We start from the raw sequence: 18,830 nt of genomic DNA, 5'->3' as shown, positions 1-18,830 counted from the left end.
TGGGTGTATTTAAATTTTACTAGGAATTCTAAATACTTATTAAGATTATTATTTTTATTTAGTTTTTTTTAAAAAATGTTCCTTTCTATATGATCGACAGATCGAATTCCCGCTGCAAAATATTAAAATTCATATAAAATGAACATTTATATAAACGGGACGGCCTAAAACCAAACGAAATTACCGCCGTGTACATAACAGTCGGCGCTAAAATAGCCTAAAATTTTTATTTACCTTGCTCCTTGAAAAATAATCCAATAAAAATATTATTGCTTTTTAAATTATATTTAAATTGATCTCCCATGTTTTTTCACTGATCATTATCGTTCGTCATTTTTGTTGTCAAATTTAAGTCGAACTAAAATTTTTTGAAAGTTGAATCATTTTCATAAACAATTTTTTAATGAATCCCAGCTAAGAACTCTTTATGCGTGCACGAAAATGTGTGGCCTTCACATAAATGTATGGTCATACATACCTACATTTATTTTTATATTTTGTGATTCCTGATTTGGTGCCAAATTTGTTAAACAGAAGAAACAAACAAACATTAACAAAAATTCAAAAATATTTTTTATTATTGTAATTATAAATTTTCCGCTAATATCGGTACACACATACATATGTATGTTAATATACGTCTAGTCTATGATATAATAATAATGTTTATTGCTTTTTTTATAAAAATATATAAATAATATGTTGCAGACAAGGGATGGCAAATATTTATCGATGTTCCTTGTAACGATATATGCCGGTATTTACATTTTTTCATGCTAAAACTCAAATAATATATCGATTTCACATACTCGAAGGATGCATACTTATAGGCAGTTGTCGCGCTATTTAAATCTGTGTACTGTCCTATATACCACTTAGATTTTTGTTTCAAAAAACAAACCCATCGCAAATTTTTCATTTTTTTTTTCTAAATTTTGCTTCCAAAGTTTAAAAGAGGCGCTTTCTTTAAATAAAATTTACTAATTGTTTTTTTTTTAAATGAAACATACCTTTTTGTTCCCATGCCACTAAGGCATGTTTGATTTTAAACTACGATGCAAAACACTTCGCACATTTTTATGATTTAAATAATGACTAATAACATATTTTTAGTGTTTAAATAATTTTAAAAAAATATGAATATTTAAAAAAGATTTTAACAAACAACTGTAATTTTGATTAAGGTTGATAAGATGCTCCATCTCTAGTCCGTGTATTTTTCAAAATTACTTCAATTATTCGAATATTAATATAGCAATTAAATATATGTAAAAATCAAATTTTGATACGTTGTACAACTGTGAAACTATTTTTTTTATGACACGTATATTTACGTAATTTTTAATTATACAACACATACATATGTACATACATTTTATTAACCTTAAAACTTTAATTCATTTTTTAAGAACTTTGATTTAAATAAATGCAATCAGACAATTAAAATAAAACTATAAATTTTAAATTAAAAAAATTTTGTTATTATTACTCACCCATCTAATTCAAGAATAATAGTTACATTTACAAAAGTAACAGAATTTAATATTTTGTGTTGCATCTATTTTTGTTTAATGCAAATCCAAAACTTATGAAACAATAAATTGGTTAAAATGCTACCTTGCTACATAATTGTATGTATAGTTCATCTAATGTAAGTATGTATAAATAATATTAACATTAGGGATATTGAAACTTCAATATGTTAATATTTTGAGCAATGAGGTAATAATGTGAGTTCTAGCAAAATTATATACATTTGTCAAAATGTCTGATCAAATATATTGCACAATACCCTTTTTTTGTTAATGTCAACATAAATATTGCTTAAAAATTTTAATTAAAAGTTTTTCATTTTAAAATAAATTGAAATATTTTTGATTAAACAAAGTAGGCTTTGGTAAAAAATTATTAGAAATTTCTATAAATTTTTATTAAGACAATTTTAGAAGATTTGCTACTTTAAAAAAAGCTATTACAAAAAATTTGAATAACCAAAATATGTAATATAAACAGATATAACACTTTATCATAATTTGACATCACCCACATAATATAATATAATAATACATTAAATTTTCTTACTTCGAAAATTTTGTTAACTTTTTCCACGTTTTCGTTTAAAACAAGCATGTCTATAACAAGTAAATTACCTTATAACTGTTCACAGAGCGCGGTCACACTGTATTTGACGTTCCTCATTTTCAATGTCATATCGTTAAATTTTGGGATGTAGGAAGAGATTTACAAAGACTGACGTGGTACAAACATCTATCATTAAACTTATTCAGAGTTGAACGGCATTTAGTATTTCTTATTTTTTACAGATAGTAATAATTTAAAAATGGTGTGTATATTAAAAATTGAATTATTATTTGGTTCATTAAATAATAACTAAGATTTTTTATTTCAGAAATTAATTCTTATGTATTTCTCAATTGTTTTATATTTGATTTATTTAGTTGGAGTGAAAGCAAATGATTGTGAAGGTAAATACCATTTTCTTAAATAAAGTCTAGCATATAATTAAAGCATTTATCATTTTAGTATGCGTAAAAACTATAGAGAGATTTGCGCGAACCCTTACGGATCAGCAATTAAAAGATACAAAAACTATTGAGAATGCTTTCAGAGAGTTTTGTAAAACTGCTGGAAACAAAGAGCAAAGGCTTGTAAGTATAAAGTTTTTTCAATATAAATGTGAAAGCCGGTACATTTTTTTTTGTTAAACAAACTGGGTACGTTTCTAGTGGATATGTACACATACATACCTACTTTTCTGTAACCAATTTTTCTTTTTACGGTAGTGTTATTATCTCGGAGGACTTGAGAGCTCAGCAACTGGAATACTAGCAGAATTATCAAAGCCTTTAAGTTGGTCTATGCCTGCTAATAAAATCTGTGAAAAATTAAAGAAGAAGGATATACAAATATGTGAACTACGTTTCGGTAATTTAAAAAAAAGCAAAAAAAAAATGACAAAAATTAAATGATTATTATTATAGATGAACAAATCGATGTAAATGCAGTGGATTTAAAAAAATTAAAAGTAAGAGACTTAAAACGAATTTTAAATGATTGGAATGAAGTATGTGAGGGATGCATAGAGAAAATAGACTATGTCAACAGAATAGAAAGCTTGAAACAAAAACATGCTCGAAGCGATTTATAATTATATTTAATTTTGTTATACCTAGAATCAAATTAAATTAAAACGTGTATACAAAAATAGAACGCTTTATTCAAAGTTTCATTCGGTGAGAAAGGAATTTAAGTTGAGTATCAGAAAATTAGGTATATAAACTTAAGTTTGTACATATTATGAGCTTATATTTATTGCTTTCATCAGCTTTTTGAAAACTCAGTGCATTCGAAATTTTGAATCACAATAAAATTACTTTATTTTTACAAAGCCAACATAAATATAATAGCTGTACTTTGAAAATGTTTGTCATTGTTAGTAAAAAAAAGGTGTAGGTGGGTAGTAATTTACGATCACCGTTTTTGTATAAAACACAATTTCCCTTTTTCGGAAAGAAGCATTTTGTCTATTCATTTTTTCATGTTTCTGAGAGCTGCTCAACTGCAAATGCAGAATTTTGAACTATGTAGAACGGTTCCGTTAAAAGAAAGAAACTTGATTACAATTTTTTTTTAATATTAATTTAGTTTAAATTTTAATTACCATTATTATTATAATTAATTTTTTTTTTAGCAGTTTCCGCTTTTTTCTACTTCTTCTAGTAGTACGGGATATAACAATATTTTGTTTCCCGTACTATCGTGCTCCTTCCCCGTTTTCTGCACATCTTTTTATATTTTCTAACAAAACAAAATATTTCGGTATTTGCATTGTAGAAGCTGCAAAAGCGATTTCAAAAGAAAGTTTATAAGAGGAATTTATTTAACGGTTGGGAATCTAGTTAAAATTTATTGGAAACTTATTTTAGAAAAAAACTAATTTCTATATTATACATACATATGTAGTAAATGCCAAAAATGTATTTAAACTTTCTTACTTATGTTTGTTTTAAAAGTTTCGCCGTAGGGGATTTTCGATAATTCAGGAAAGTTCTAAATTAAATCTTAAAAGTCTTTTCACAAATACTTACAAATCTGCAAAAACTGAATATTTTTAGCAGATTTGTAACATGCTCTACTATTTAATTCTTCAATATCAAACATTGTTCTGTTATGCTCTTCTTCTAATTTATAATATTATTGCAGTGTTTTTAAAAAAATTTAAAAATTCCTTTAGAAATTTGAGCAAAATTGTCATTTTCAAGTTAATTTTGCATATTTTGCAGCTTAGTTTTAGGGACGTGCTTTATATTAAAACATAAGTTATAGGTTTTAATATAAAAATCCTCGTGGGTTGCAGTTTCATATTTGTTGTAGGAAACCATGCCCTCTTTTCTCGAAAATAACTCCCTTTTAATTGAAAAAACTTCTCTTCTACTGTATCGAATGACAACTGTCAAATTTAAGCGCAAGCAGGAAAGTATGCGCATCTACTGTCAATTGTATTTTCACATCGCTAACAATGTGTCATACAAATTTGATTACAAATTTCTATGACATTTACTTCAACTTTTAAGCTTAAATGTAAAGTATACGGTAAAGACCAGATAAATTGCAGATTAAAAAGAATTTTTTTAACATTGTTTCAAAAATATTTAAAATATGGGAGCTGATAGCACATTATTATGCAAGGGTACCGCTAAATTTGATCTTCTCTGTTTAATTGAGAGTCGAATTGATAGTTTGAAAAAAATTCTAAATTCTGTATCCAGCAGCACTGGTGATGAAGATTTTTGTGAAAGGTAAAAATATATAAAAAAAAATATTTAACAAGGTATATAATAATAAATCATTTTCTTCAGTTTAATATCTGCCAATAGTTTAATTGCAAGCACGATGAGTGGGCACCAACAAACAATTAAAGCTGCAAGCAGATATGCAGAAATAGAAAGTTACACAAATTCTTTGGAGAAACCGCAGGATGCAAAAGCAAAACAAATGTGTGTAAAATCAATTGCAACAACTTTGGCTGTAACATTTGAAATGCTAAAAAAAATTAAGGAACTGGAATCTACAATAGGTGCTGAATATTTTAAATCACTTCCAGACGTAAGCGATTTAATAGAAAGAACCAATAAACAGTTAAGAGAAGCCAAGCAAAATAATGAACTTATAGAGGAAAGCTTAATACTAGCTATGCAACGCTACAGTGCTTTACAGAAAACAACAACAAACTTCTTAAAAAGTATAGATGAGAAATTGACCGAAATTGAAGAAAACACACGTCCTAAAGATTATGTTTGTAATTGATACGGAAAGATATTTTTTTATTGCAAAATATTAGTTAATTTTGCAGTTTAAAATGCATTATTCAATTAATCAAATAACTTAAAAATATTTAAATTTACATTTCAAAAACTACGAAGATATTGGTTATGTCGCAATAATACAGAAAAATTAATAAAATTATGTTATAAATCATTACGTAAAATGTATTTTTTAAATAGGCACTGCAAAGATATCAATAACTTCACCCTTTTGTGGAAATGTAGGCACAATAGTTTAACAATTCCATATTGAATAGCATAAAAGGATGTTATCTTTAAAAGTATGTATGTGTATACGTGTAGTTTCATATATTAGCTAGAGAAAATTTCTTACAAGGCTACATATATTTTTTTTAATTAAAAACTTATTTACAATAAATTGAAATATTGAAAATATTAATTCATTCGCTCCCATTTTTTTCCTTAACTTTCTTTTTATCCCGCTTTTCTTTGCGATCACTGCTTTTTTCGTGACTTTTGGATCTCCGTTTAGATTTTTCTCGAGTTCTTGAGCTATCTCTTCTTGAAGATCTAAATATAATTTAATATAATTTTAAATTTATAATAATTGTGTAAAATAACGCAAAATTAATCAAGAGAAAAATTTTTCAGGATAATTGTATGGATGGTTTACCTTTCTCTGTCACGATCACGTTCCCTTCCACGATCTCGACGACGTTTTTCTCGGCTTTCATCAGATTCCTAAAAAGAAGGGTGTATTAAATTTCTTTTAAGTAGCACCATCAAATTACCTCTGATTTTTCTTTATTTCTTTCCCGACTTTTATCTCTACTTCTTTTTTTATCATCTGTTCTCTCTCTTTCGCGGTTATACTCTCTATCAGACCTATCACGATCAGATCTTTCTCTTTCTATAATTGAATCGCGATCTCTACTTTCTCTTATCCTATCTTTATCTCGGCTACGTATTTCTCTCTCCCGATCTTTGTAATGCATGTCTTTATCTCGTTCCCAATCTTTATTCCAATCTCTATTAGGAAACGGAGGAGCTACTTTTGGCGGAAGCATTAAACTTTCAATTGGCCGAGGAATCTAAACAATAAATAAACAAAAAAAAATTTATCAAACCGCGCCCGTTAATCGACATGCTGAAATAAGCTTTGAAAATTTTTAGAAAGAAAACCGATTTTCTTTGAAAACTAAGATATTTCGGGAAAACAAAAGTATTTACCGTTGTTGAAGGGGTCATTCCTGTTGGTTGTGGAATGTTCATCATAGGATGCTGGCCCATTTCTGGGGCAGAGTGATTAGACATCTCTGCTGGGGGTCCAACAAGTCCCGGATCTAAAGTAAGCTCTTTAATGCCGGTTGGCTGCCAACTTTTGTTTACTTGATTTAACCATTGCAAATCTTGCGTTGGCTCAAATCCATAATTATAACCATCATTTTCAAAAAATGAATCATCATGTCCCCCAGCAAAATTCATTTTGCTATAGTCTCTACATTCTGCAGTCATCACTTGAATAGCGTTTTCTCTAGCAAGCTGTTGACTTGGTGGAAAAGAGTTGCGCGATCTCATTTGACCTGAATATTTATCAGTATTTGAAACTGGTGTAAGAGTTCGATTATTGGACATAAATCCAGTGGAGGATATAACTTGGGGTGTTTGCCCTTGCTGTTGATTATAAGTATTCGGTTGAGGATTTGGCATTCCACTTAATGCGGCAGTTAAAGCTTGTAAACCTACGCCACTTTCATTAATACGAATACGTTTTTGACGTTCACAATATGCTCTCCAAGTATCTTCATTAAAACCATAGTTAAAATAATCCGTTATATCTGCTCCCGGCTTCCGCCACGGTTTTTCGTCTAAAGAATCTATACTGAATTCATGAACGGATACTCCGTTTATAGAACCCATGCTTTCAAATTCTTCAATACTAAATTTTCCGCTAGTTGGCTTTTTCTCTGTCTGACATACGACATTTGGAACGAGAAAGTTTTGCCTTTGTTTTGTATATACGGGTCCCGTTTTTATGCTGTTAATAACTATATTTATGTCGTCATCATCGCTATCATCCTCGGAATAGTCTTCATCAGTGCCCTTACTTTTTCCATTTGCCAAATTTTCCGTTTCTTCACCACTTATATGTATTGTCATTTGACTTTCTTCTTGTTCTTCCATCTCCATCGCCGGATCATCCTCAATACTAACCTGCTTCTGCTGATTCGAGTCAACATTTTCGGTTGTTTCCTCTTTTCCTTCAACTTTATCTATATTACTATCGTTATTTTCATCAACAGTTTCAGCATTCTCCAAATCATTTTCTTTTTCATTACTGTCTTTGATATCAGTGTTTTCAGTTCCATAAAGCCAACTATCTTCATTAATATCTTCAGACATGATTTTATTAATTTTATCTACGTAAACCAAAAACTTTATAACATAACTCCAAAAATTTAAGCACTTGCCTCCAAAGAATGCTTCTAAATTAAGTTTCTAAAATATTTATATATGTAGGTACTGTATACAACTTTGACTTATTTTGTAATTTTAACCTATACAAATACAAAATTTTTAATTCTTACCAAAATACTGTTCTTTTAGTTTCAACTGAATATCCAATTCAATTGAATTTAAAAAAAAATCTTTAAATAAGTAAAATTATTCTCTAAAACCTTGTGAAAATAAAAAATTAAGAATCCTTTTAACCACTTTAAAGGAATTGTTATAATTTACGAGTAAAGAAACAGCATAATGAATGCGATGGTGGTAGGTCGTGAGCGTTTTAGATTATTGACGTTTTGACTAATAGTGAGGTGTATCAAGCGATTTTCCGAATTTCGAAAAGAAAATATACGCACACAATAACGTGCCGTAAACGATACGCCATTTCATTTGGTTATATTCATGTTTACACTTTTAAGTTACTACTGTGCTGTTATGTTTATTAATTTTATTTGAAAATATTCACTTTGTTTGTTTTGATATTTTTCATTTTTCATATTTCTTGCAAATGGATGTTTTTATTGGTTGACATATTTTAGTTCCATCGCGTTGCCGCTTTAAATATACGTATAAAACGTGGGATGGTAAGAAGTATAAATATTAACTCAACCTGTATCACCACTTGGCCAAAATTACTGAGTTAAATTTAAAGCAAAGCTGTTATCAAAAAATGATTTTGATCACTTAAATCTAAAAGGGGTCAAATATAATTTGGACAAAGGAATTTTAGGGGGCAAGGGAATGAGACGTATGACAGCCATTCATACAAAGGTGATCGTATAAACAAAGGTTATGATCGTAAATTGATCGGCACCATGGCTTATTTTTGCCATGATGTCAGCTTCCCACAAAAGATCATCAATATGATTTGGTTTGCATTTTATAGAGTAATAATCCGTTTGGAAGACATTTTTCAAAAGTAACTCAGTTAAATATTAATAAATAATAAGCCTCAAGACTTATTTTAAAATAACACCATTTCTGATTTTTACCTAAGTTATTTGTTAAAAGCTACAAAGTATATGCTAAAATTAACACGATTCATCAAAATGTTAAATAATAATTCCTGTTGAAGAAACATCCTTCCGAGACCAAGCTTATTATTTTTACTAAAATAACTGAATTAAAATTAAATACTTAAAAATCCATATTTAAAATTCAAATTCAACTTTAATTTAAAAAATTATTATTTAGGTTTTTGACAACATGTACTTATACAATATGTATATATATTTTTTGCCATCCGTAAACCATGGCGTTCGTTTAATATTAATATATATATATTTTATTTTGAGAGTATTTTATTTTATTTATTATTTTATTATAATATTAATATATATATATTTTATATTCTCAGTCGCTCTCACACTGAATAATGTCTCAAAGCGTGTATAATATTAATCAATTTGTTTATGATATTTTATTTAAACATCAATCTTATAGTAATAAAGGCCAATAGCAATAGTTGCAACTTCTGTATTTCAATTACCGAATTTCACGATTTTTTAAAAGTAAAATGGCTACAATTATTTTTTTTTAGGCATTGTAGCTGATTTTCATTTTGGTTATCATTTTCATAGAAAAATTACTAAAGTTTGACGTATGGTGTGATCTGATAATTTCAGTGTGATTCATAAATAGTCATTAGAGTTATTCGTAGATTTACTTTTTAGATAATGTCGTATATATAAACAATACCTAAATATTTTTCTAGAATATTCGCTCAAAATTTTATCACTGTCAATGTAAACTGAATTGGAACAACGACATTTCTGCGACAACTTGTATGATCCTCACTGTTGCAGTGTCGCAACTATGTCATCCTCCATTAGAATACAATTTGGTGGATACACAGGAAAAATGTTGATCGGTCGGTTTATATGCCGGTTATTGAATATCTATTTCTTGTAAACGTTAATAAAATTTTTCTGTAGATAAAATGAATAATTCTTTGTTGCAAATTTTAATTCCCGTCGTATATCTCTTTTCATACCTTCAGATGTTCTATTAGCTGCCTTCCATATAAAATGCAGAATAAGTATTAAAAAGTAATTTCATTTGGAATATTTACCATTTCATTTTCCTAACTTATTTTTAAAAAGGTACTTAGATATGTTATAGAACTTATTTTAAAAGGTACATAGCAAAACTGTCAAATAACATTTGTCAACTTGTGTAAAAATACAAGAGATATACAAATACCAAATTCTCTAGTGAACAAACGTAAATATCCGAATAGATAGCCAAAGTATTTTGGGGTATAAACGACTTGATTAGGCAGGAAATTTAATAAGCAAATTAAAACTTGGTTACAAAAAAAATTTGCAAATGGTGATATTCATGCTACATATTAAAGCCTAAATTATTCAAAACAAAGATATAATTTTCTTTCCAATATGTTTAATTAATTTTACTTGAAAAGTATTTCAAAATTAAAAGAAAATTCAAGAGGAAAATATTTTCTAGAACTAATAATGAAAATGAAAGAATTTGTTTAAATTAGTGTGTAATTACTAATTACACATTCATATTGCAGTTTTAAAATTATCTAATTAGACTTTTTCGAAACGCAAGTGGTTAAAAGAAGTTATAGAATGTAAACGAATACAATAAATAAATGTGTAGTTATTTAAAAATTTAGTTAAAATCATTATATTTATGTGGAAATATGACACATGGAGTATAAATTTATGTTTACTGTGAGCGTTTTTACGGAGGATTGAAAAACTTTTGTAGAGTGTATTAATAACACTTTAATTTTTAAAGCTAAACAATATTTTATTTTAACTAATATTTGTTTATTTATAGTTATTTTTAGTGAATCGTGGTAACGTTGTTTGATTATATTGTATTTTGTATTTGTCTATGAAATTTTGTGTATAGTTGCAAACTTGCATATTTTTGTGTCGCATAAAACTGAAAAAAAGCAATTTGAAGTGAACATATCTTTAAAATATATTCCATCATAAAAAATCTGTGTAATATGTTGTAAACTCAGATTAAAATTTGGTTTTAGGTATAAACAATGTGAAAGCGTATTCAAATACATATATTATGCAACAATTTGTACCTACAACAACGACCCTTGTATATTCTAATTTCTCCCGATGTTGCAACGTATCCACTCCCAGTTCCTGGGGGGGTTCAAGTAACTCTGACACATCGAAGAGAACACTTACTACTATCAAGGAAACAGATAATCAAAATAAAAGAATATGTGATAAAGTTGTAATTCCTGAACAAAAATTTAGCACAACTGATTTCAATTTAAGTGAATTAAATATTAAACAGGAACCTTGTCAAGTAGCTGAGATATCAGCTTCGGACAATATTAATCTAGAGCAGCAAACAGTTAATCCGATAAATGACTCAAACTGTCCTATTTATTGTACTTTTACAAAAGCAGAAGGTTGCCAAAACAACCCAATGGATAATGAAAATACTTTACAAACCAATAATGGTAAATACCAATAAATATGACCATTTTTTAAATTAATTTCATTTAACTGTTTTTTGTATTTTAGAATTCACTGGAGTTCCTATTGGTTTCGGTTATGCCAGACAAAAGTTGCCGGAGCATTTAAACAATCTTAATACACCGAAAGACACGAATAGATTTGCGGTTGGCATAGATCTCAGAAACATAGGTAGACGTTCAATTTATTTTTCATAACCTTCCTTTGATAATCAGATTTTTGCAATATAACGTAAGCGTTACGTATAATGGAAACATTAATATATAAGATTTTACGACTAAATGCGGAAATATGAAATAAATCAGTTAAATCAACTTTATCTAGCATGAAAATAAATAATCAAATTTATTCACGTGTTGTTTTGCTGAAATATCTGATAAACAAAATTTCGATTAAAACCTAAAATTTTATTATTTATAGGTTTCTAATATTTACTCATTCTACATTTGAAGGCTTTGAGTATTTTAATTTAAAATAAACACTAATTTATTGCTAACCTATTATACCTATAACAGTTTTCTATCTTTTATTTAATTTTATTAAAACAAATCTTCTGCTAGATATAAAAAATAAAATTGCAATAACCTTATAATATAAAGCCTTGAATTTTTAAAGCTAATTTTGTGAAATTTTTTTAACTTTTAAAATGCTTTATTTCAGAGAATCGAAATGCACCTTTTGCTGTTAATCAAGAAATATTGATAAACGGTACAAATTCAGTGATAGCTCTTAACAATGAAAATCATAATCACGCCGCAATCGGTATGCATAATTTGAGAACATCAAACTCCTTTTGGCAATATCCTAGTAAGTATAATTTTTTATAATTTTTGTTTGGTGTAAAAATAGCCAAGGTTCCGAAATTTTAAATTAAATTTTCGTTCTAGTTGCAGTTCATGAGTCCTTACTTGCTATGCCATTTCCTTCCTTAGGGGTTCAATTGATGAGAGATCATAATACCGGCCATCTTTTATTTTTACCGCCATCCACCGCTGCTATTGGTATGGAATCATGCTTTGTTATCATAGATTCTCTTTTTTAATTTTTTGTTGTATTTAGATACTCTTCATCCAACGATAGTCTGGCCATCATTTCAACAACCACCTCAAACAACTCAAATGCCGCATATAGTATTTCCATCGATACCACAAACTCTTCCTACACCCTTTGCTCCTTTACATTTGACGGGTTCTGACTTTTTAACTAGCACAACTTTGCATCAGGTATAACTTGTTTTATTTTTCCTTTAACACTTTAATACAAATTGCATACTTGATATTTGAAAATTTAATATACTTATAACACATATTTATTAGCATACCCAAACTCAAACACGATTAGTTGCTGTTTCAACTCCTGATAATAAAAGGAAAGTAGTTATTGGGCCAAAGTTTCAACAGAATACAACTATAAAAATTGAGGATAAAAATGAAATGAAAATTGAGTGTAAAAGCTCTGAATTCATGTCAAATATAGACTCTAAAACATGTTCTAGTGAAAAAACTGCTAAAACTACTTTACATTTCAATCAAGAATTGAAAGACACAATTTTATCTAGAGTGCAACAAAATAAGAGCACGCAATTAAACCCTTTTACGTGCAATCCAATGGATCCTGTTCCTGCTTTAACAGCTTCTGTTAGTCAGAATAATAAAAATGAAATTTCCACTACAGAAATTTCTTCTTCAAGTGAGTATATGCCCGGGGGGCTAAATAATGAATTATTTTGTTATAAAGGGAACGAAAACATTGAGTGTCAACATTGTCCATATGTCCTTGAAAGACAGGATGCAAATATACAAACTGACAATTTAATCATGAATAAAGAAGATGATATGATGGAAGAAGACGAGGAAAGTTTAAAAAGTGAAACTGGTAGCTTTATATTTGTTACAATAATTTCCTCTATTATTACAATTCTTTTCTTTTTTTTTGTTTTAGAAAATTCAATAAAAGCAAACAATGTATGCTTCAGAAGCGAACCGAATCCGAATCAAAATCCAAAGTATTGTGAAATGGAAGAAGATTGCGAAAATGTTTGCAATAAAAACAGGATGGCAAATAACTCCATGGTATGCGTTCCACCTGAAAATTTAGAGGAACAAAAAATACCATCAAAAACTGACAGCTCGGAAAACTGTAATTCGATAGCGCCCGCAGAAGAGTCTTTAAACCCAATTGATTTGAGTGGACTTGAGCTCTTATCTAATATTAGTATAGAAGCGATAGAAAGTAAGGTAATGCATTTAAAAAAAGAAGATAAAAAAGAAGAAACAAATGATTACTGCGAAAATCAAAAAGAAAAAGAAACTAATAACAACCTTCAAGAATCCTTGGAAAATTTGGAATCTAGTCAGTCAACTTTGGGCGGTTTAAACCTTTTGTGTGCCTTGGCTGAACAGAGAATTCAAGAAGAAGGTAATAATACAGATCGCGAGATCTCTAAGTCATGTAAAAAAGAACGTATGCGTCAAAAGAAACGCAAAATTGTTCGGTGCAATAAAATTCGTAGAGGAAGAAAATTAAAATATTTAAAAGGAAGAAATGAGAATGGGGAAAACGTCAGCGATGATATTCGACACGTTCTTAAACATGTGAAATCAAAATGTAATTACTGTGATGAATGTAGGAATAAAAAATTTTCTGAAGTGTCTGATTGCTTCCACCGTGATGTTAAATGGCCTACAGCCGCCGAAATATTTAGAGCTATGGAGTTGAAAATGCGTCGAAAATTAGCTGCGATAAGTCAAAAATGCGAAGGCAAAAAGAAAGAATTAGATAAGAAACCAATTTCGAACTTTCAAGAAAATAACTCTGATGTAGGAAATCATAATGATTTCAGTTCTTCTAATAATATACAAAATCAAAATATATCAGCCAAAATAAAATCTAGATCTCCTTCGCCATCAAATAGTCAAAATGAAATTATTAAATTTAAATCACTACCTTCCATATTAAATAATGGCACTAAACAACGTCAAGCTCACAATATTTTACAAGCAGAAATTCCGACATTTTTGCCAAAAGATTCTTTAAAACAAAAAATTACTGATTCGAATGCATATAAAAAGTCATTCAATATTGATGGCGAAAACAAGTGCATTTCGACTTCCGTAAACATTTTGCCCAGTGTGCTAGGAAATAATTTAGCTTCTCATTCAACAAATGCTCATTTTAATAACCCTAGTATGCTTGTAGATCATAATAATTCAAGCTTTACGGAAGAATCTTCAAATGGGAGACCAATTGTTCTCCGATTGCAGAAACCTAGTTTTAATGAAACGCATTTTGCTGATATGGATAAAAAGAAAGGAATTTTAAAAGATAGACGTTTACGGAAACTTTTGAAAAATCATTCTAATTCAAAAAAAATACAAAAACACAAACTCATGAAGCATAAATATATTCACATGGAAGAAAAGAAAAAAATTATTGACGGTCATTTAAGAATATCTGACAATCACTTGAAAGAACCAAAAGTACGTGTTCTAACAGCAATGGGTGGTTTATTTTACGCGGGATATTTGCAACCTATAGAGCCACCGGATGTGTATGCAGTAACTTTAGATGGGGAGAGGGGCAATAAACCTCATATTATGTGCAGAGAAGAAGTTTTAAGAGACGTGGTAAGATTTTTTTGAATTTTATTTATATAACATTAAACAACAAATAAATTCAAATATAAATATAAAATATTTACATAAACTAATGTAAAAGAATTGATTGGTAAAAGTTTATTGTAATTTTTTTTTTTTTTAGATTTTAGAAATATCCCCTGCTTCTATTAACGAGGTGCCACAAGGCACTCGAATATGTGCGTATTGGAGTCCACAATACAGATGTTTATATCCAGGAACAACTGTTGAAATGAATGAAGAAAGCAAAGATGGGGTCTTTGTCAGTGTTGAATTTGATGACGGAGATAGTGGTAGAATATCATTAGAAGATATACGATTTTTATTAAGTGATTATCCTATTGCTGGTAAGTTCTTTTTAAAAAGCTCAGAATTTTTCAAAAAACACTAACATCTTATTAGGACATTTGAGGTGAAAAAAAAAATTTTCATTGTAGTTATTAACTTATATTTATTAATTATTATTTGGCCTCCTTCATTTTTGTGCTATATTTTTTAACACATAACATTGTAATTTTGAAATAGGACATTTGTTTAACAATTGGCTAATTTTGTGAAATTTCTGACACAAATTAATACATACTAACATATTTACTTTTTTTTAAATTTTCCCTTTTGTTTTTATTCTTTTGGTTTTTCTCAACAAAATAAATTGTTTTCAACATTTCTTGCAGCTTAATAATTATCCAGAAAATAAAAATTAAATAGCTAGCATTTTCTTGCATTTGCTCTCACGTAAATGAAGTTAAAGCACTTCCAATACCATTATGTTAAAATTCTTGCTTCTAAAAATTGAGTAGTAATTTTAATTTTTATTAAAGTAAAGCGAATAAAATGAACTTTTAAATATTTATGAACATGCTATGCTCAAACTTAAGTCAAGTATATTAATCATATAACTTAAAAGTTCGGCTTTCAAATATACGTTTAGATATTGATATCCAATCTATATCTTCGTTTGTTTTTATTTGCTTAATCGATACCAAAACGTTACCAAAGTTTGTTAAATTTGATTAACACATAAAATAGCAGTATTATGTATAATTCGTCAACTAATGGTCACTATCTTAATTGATGTTATTTAAAAAGTGGATATAAAACTAACACATTCCTCCAATTTTTAATTGGTTAATACAGAAAACACAAATTGGTTCTGAAAATACTCAAAAACTACACGTTTTGTATTCAACCGTTTGTTATAAAGAAAATTTCGTGAACTAGTTGCTACTGACCATTTCATGAACCGCTTTTATTACTGTACAGTTTTCTATTCAGCTTTAACTCGCTAAAACATTAATTCTCATTTTTAACTTCATTTAAAATTTTATTGTAGTGTCAAATTTAACATAAAATTTAAGTTTCGCTTATTAATAGTAGTACTTATCAAGTATCACGGAATTGTAATAATAGTGGGTAAAATAGGCCTTGCATTTATATAAAAGACAGTCATTTTAAAAAATTGAATAATTATTTTTAGAATATAATACTAATCCGTTGACGTCGCTAGGAAAAAAAAAATCTAGAAAAACTGAGGATGTGTTTATTAGAAATGACAATGTTCCACAACTGAAGACTGATAATTTGGCTATTGAGCGATGTAAACATCATAAAATTCGGAAAGATTCATGTATTGGTTTTCATTATGAACACTGTAAAAAACATAAGCAGAAATGTACAGATGAAAGCTGTTGGCCAAAAAAACAGAAAAAGAAGAAAAAGCATAAAAAGCATCATCGCAAAAGAAGCACTTCATTGAATAGACAGGTAATTTAAGAAAAATTAATACTATCAATGGCATCACTAAGAAAAGATAATTCTTGTTTCTAATTAAAAAAAGGTTAAACATGGTGAATCCAACTTAAACTATAATGAAATTTTGACAAATGACGAATTTAGCTTGCAAGAGGATAACTTAAAAGATGTCGATGAAAATTCAAATAATGATGTAAAGGTTGTCATAAAACAAGTAACTGATTATTGTAATTATTTGAATGTTAAATTTTTTAACAAGAGTAATTTTTTTTAGGAGATTGAAACCAAGAATGAAAAGCAATGTAATAAAGAAACTGAGGTTAAAAGTGAAAGGAAATTTGAAAAGAGTAACAGTAAAATTGCTGCATTTTTACCTGAAAAACAATTATGGCAATGGTTAGGTGACTATTTTAGAAGGCCTGGAGCTAAGGGTAGAACTAAAAAGAAATTCTACAAATCCATTCAAAGAGGAGATGAAACATTAACGGTTTGAACTTATACCAATAATAATTTAACAAAATATAAACCAAAATCAAATTTTTATATTAATTTCAGATTGGAGAATGCGCGGTATTTTTATCAACTGATACTGATCGACCTTATATAGGAAAAATACAAACTATGTGGGAAACATCGACAAATAATAAAGTTGTTCGTGTAAGATGGTTTTATCACCCGGAAGAAACTGTAGGATGTGCGAAACTTAAATATTCCGTGAGTATTATTTTCATGTCGCCCGAAATTAAAATACATTTGTAGTATCAAAATATCATTCTAAATTTGCCCTAATGCAATTTGTTTTGGCCATAGAATTTTTATATCATTGTTATTGAAAATCTCATTATTTATTTTATTCAACCATAATTTCAGGGTGGCCTTTTCGAATCTTCTCATGAAGATGAAAATGATGTGCAAACTATTTCCCATAAATGTGAAGTTCTATTGCTGAATGATTACATTGAAAAGTTTGGGGTGGATCCAAAGAAATATTCAGTATACAATAACAATGATACTTATTATTACGCCGGTTTTTATGATCCAGTGACACATAAAATTAAAATGCAATCCGATATTCCTACATCAGGCGATCATCAAAAAACCGAAAATTTTAGTACATAATATAATTTCTGTAGCAATGAATCATTTAAGTTATGTATAAAAACTTTTCAAATTATTTTTTTAGGGAAAGAAGTGAAATAATAAAATTATTAAATCTGGACAGAATTTTTTAATATTATTGGTAAAGTCTTCTATTATTTTGTTCATTAAAAAAATGAAATAAAATAGTTGTAAAAGTAATTATTATAAAAATACATCGTTATATTTTTTTAAATTTAAAGTAAAAATTAAACTTGAAACATTTAAACAGCAGCTTAAATTGAAATATTTGTTAGATTTAATTCGTCCAGTAGCAGTTTCATTTAAATAAAAATTAGTAGTCTAATCTACTACATGCGAATTATATACATTTGATTTTTTATTTATTTTATTATCTAAAAAATAGGAGTTATCTGCTATTAATTAGGTTTTTAATTAAGATTTAAGTGTAACAATTTATGATGTTTTTAGAAGCGCTTATTTTTTTTTAAGTTTAATTATAAAATAATTTTATATAATATCATCTATCAGAGTTTTAATATTGTTGATGATTTAAAGAAGCGCATTTTAATTTTTTTATGATCATGCTAATATTTTTTTTTTTTTTGCAATCGTGCACTAATTTACGTACTTAATTGTCCAAAAGTAATTTTCGATCAAATTACATACTATTTTAATCAAATTATACTACATATTTTAATATTTAATAATACCGATTTAAAAGAAAATTCTGACTTTTAAAACTATTTTCAATTTTAAAGACAATTCTGACTTTTACAATTATTATATGAGATCATTACATTTAGAAAAATAAATTTCCTTTATTTTATTCTTGCTTAAGATAATAAAAAATGCAATTCGCCAAAAACTACTGCTACAACCTAAGGAAAAGTTGAAAAATTTAAATCTTGTATTTAAGAATTTTTCATTATTTTATAAACTCCATATATTGATTAAATAGGTTATACTAAAAGTAATGCAAATTCAATTTACGTTTATATTTTTTTCTTACCTCCAAAAGCATTAATCTTTAAAAAAAATTAAGTATTATGTAG

General features: G+C 28.0%; 5 protein-coding genes across 6 annotated transcripts in view; 3 read left to right on the top strand and 2 right to left on the bottom strand.

The window, feature by feature from the left end:
* LOC129614239 (sodium-coupled monocarboxylate transporter 1) overlaps positions 1-1,622 on the bottom strand; it is a 46,324-nt gene extending 44,702 nt beyond the window's left edge. The window contains exon 1 of the mRNA XM_055528724.1: positions 1,494-1,622. The gene's annotated coding sequence lies outside the window, so the exon portion shown is untranslated. The remainder of the gene's footprint in view (positions 1-1,493) is intronic.
* Positions 1,623-2,229: 607 nt separating this feature from the next.
* On the top strand, positions 2,230-3,231 carry LOC129614369 (mesencephalic astrocyte-derived neurotrophic factor homolog). The gene is made up of 5 exons (XM_055528943.1): positions 2,230-2,344; positions 2,411-2,486; positions 2,545-2,669; positions 2,805-2,946; positions 3,003-3,231. Exons 1-5 carry the CDS (start codon positions 2,342-2,344, stop codon positions 3,167-3,169), a joined length of 513 nt encoding a protein of 170 aa, XP_055384918.1. The 5' UTR covers positions 2,230-2,341; the 3' UTR covers positions 3,170-3,231.
* Positions 3,232-4,585: 1,354 nt separating this feature from the next.
* LOC129614297 (uncharacterized) lies at positions 4,586-5,366 on the top strand. The gene is made up of 2 exons (XM_055528837.1): positions 4,586-4,820; positions 4,881-5,366. The coding sequence occupies exons 1-2, from the start codon at positions 4,681-4,683 to the stop codon at positions 5,326-5,328; spliced, it is 588 nt and encodes a 195-aa protein (XP_055384812.1). The 5' UTR covers positions 4,586-4,680; the 3' UTR covers positions 5,329-5,366.
* A 269-nt stretch (positions 5,367-5,635) lies between these two features.
* Positions 5,636-8,095, bottom strand: LOC129614296 (pre-mRNA 3'-end-processing factor FIP1). Its single transcript, XM_055528836.1, has 5 exons — positions 7,895-8,095; positions 6,537-7,805; positions 6,098-6,397; positions 5,980-6,047; positions 5,636-5,876 (listed from the first exon to the last, which is right to left on the bottom strand). Exons 2-5 carry the CDS (start codon positions 7,707-7,709, stop codon positions 5,747-5,749), a joined length of 1,671 nt encoding a protein of 556 aa, XP_055384811.1. The 5' UTR covers positions 7,710-7,805; positions 7,895-8,095; the 3' UTR covers positions 5,636-5,746.
* A 2,004-nt stretch (positions 8,096-10,099) lies between these two features.
* LOC129614346 (protein winged eye) lies at positions 10,100-18,101 on the top strand. 2 transcript variants are annotated; one of them, XM_055528917.1, is made up of 14 exons: positions 10,100-10,410; positions 10,831-11,274; positions 11,339-11,461; positions 11,951-12,097; positions 12,178-12,291; positions 12,350-12,513; positions 12,607-13,165; positions 13,232-14,916; positions 15,050-15,272; positions 16,403-16,689; positions 16,763-16,891; positions 16,952-17,164; positions 17,233-17,391; positions 17,548-18,100. In XM_055528917.1, exons 2-14 carry the CDS (start codon positions 10,869-10,871, stop codon positions 17,794-17,796), a joined length of 4,458 nt encoding a protein of 1,485 aa, XP_055384892.1. In that variant the 5' UTR covers positions 10,100-10,410; positions 10,831-10,868; the 3' UTR covers positions 17,797-18,100. The 2 variants fall into 2 exon arrangements, with proteins under 2 accessions (XP_055384892.1, XP_055384893.1); XM_055528918.1 differs by having other exon boundaries at positions 10,100-11,274; positions 16,433-16,689; positions 17,548-18,101.
* Positions 18,102-18,830: the final 729 nt, after the last annotated feature.

This window comes from Condylostylus longicornis, unplaced genomic scaffold (assembly GCF_029603195.1).
Source record: "Condylostylus longicornis isolate FDR11 unplaced genomic scaffold, ASM2960319v2 ptg000107l, whole genome shotgun sequence".
In the NCBI taxonomy this organism is placed as follows: Eukaryota; Metazoa; Arthropoda; class Insecta; order Diptera; family Dolichopodidae; genus Condylostylus; species Condylostylus longicornis.
Note: the sequence above shows the minus strand (reverse complement) of the source record. Positions and strands in the feature narration are given on the sequence as shown.

What these genes read in the sequence shown, in the direction of transcription:
- LOC129614297 (XM_055528837.1), top strand. Translation starts at nt 4,681, where the DNA reads ATGGGAGCTGATAGCACATTATTATGCAAGGGTACCGCTAAATTTGAT. An exon ending in GATGAAGATTTTTGTGAAAG is followed by an intron (nt 4,821 to 4,880) that starts GTAAAAATATAT and finishes CATTTTCTTCAG; the next exon opens with TTTAATATCTGCCAATAGTT.
- LOC129614296 (XM_055528836.1), bottom strand. Translation starts at nt 7,709, where the DNA reads ATGTCTGAAGATATTAATGAAGATAGTTGGCTTTATGGAACTGAAAAC. An exon ending in GAATGACCCCTTCAACAACG is followed by an intron (nt 6,398 to 6,536) that starts GTAAATACTTTT and finishes TTTATTGTTTAG; the next exon opens with ATTCCTCGGCCAATTGAAAG. An exon ending in GAAATAAAGAAAAATCAGAG is followed by an intron (nt 6,048 to 6,097) that starts GTAATTTGATGG and finishes CCTTCTTTTTAG; the next exon opens with GAATCTGATGAAAGCCGAGA.
- LOC129614346 (XM_055528917.1), top strand. Translation starts at nt 10,869, where the DNA reads ATGCAACAATTTGTACCTACAACAACGACCCTTGTATATTCTAATTTC. An exon ending in AAGTGATTATCCTATTGCTG is followed by an intron (nt 15,273 to 16,402) that starts GTAAGTTCTTTT and finishes AATTATTTTTAG; the next exon opens with AATATAATACTAATCCGTTG. An exon ending in GTGCGAAACTTAAATATTCC is followed by an intron (nt 17,392 to 17,547) that starts GTGAGTATTATT and finishes CCATAATTTCAG; the next exon opens with GGTGGCCTTTTCGAATCTTC.
- LOC129614369 (XM_055528943.1), top strand. An exon ending in GAAACAAAGAGCAAAGGCTT is followed by an intron (nt 2,670 to 2,804) that starts GTAAGTATAAAG and finishes TTTTTACGGTAG; the next exon opens with TGTTATTATCTCGGAGGACT. An exon ending in AATATGTGAACTACGTTTCG is followed by an intron (nt 2,947 to 3,002) that starts GTAATTTAAAAA and finishes TTATTATTATAG; the next exon opens with ATGAACAAATCGATGTAAAT.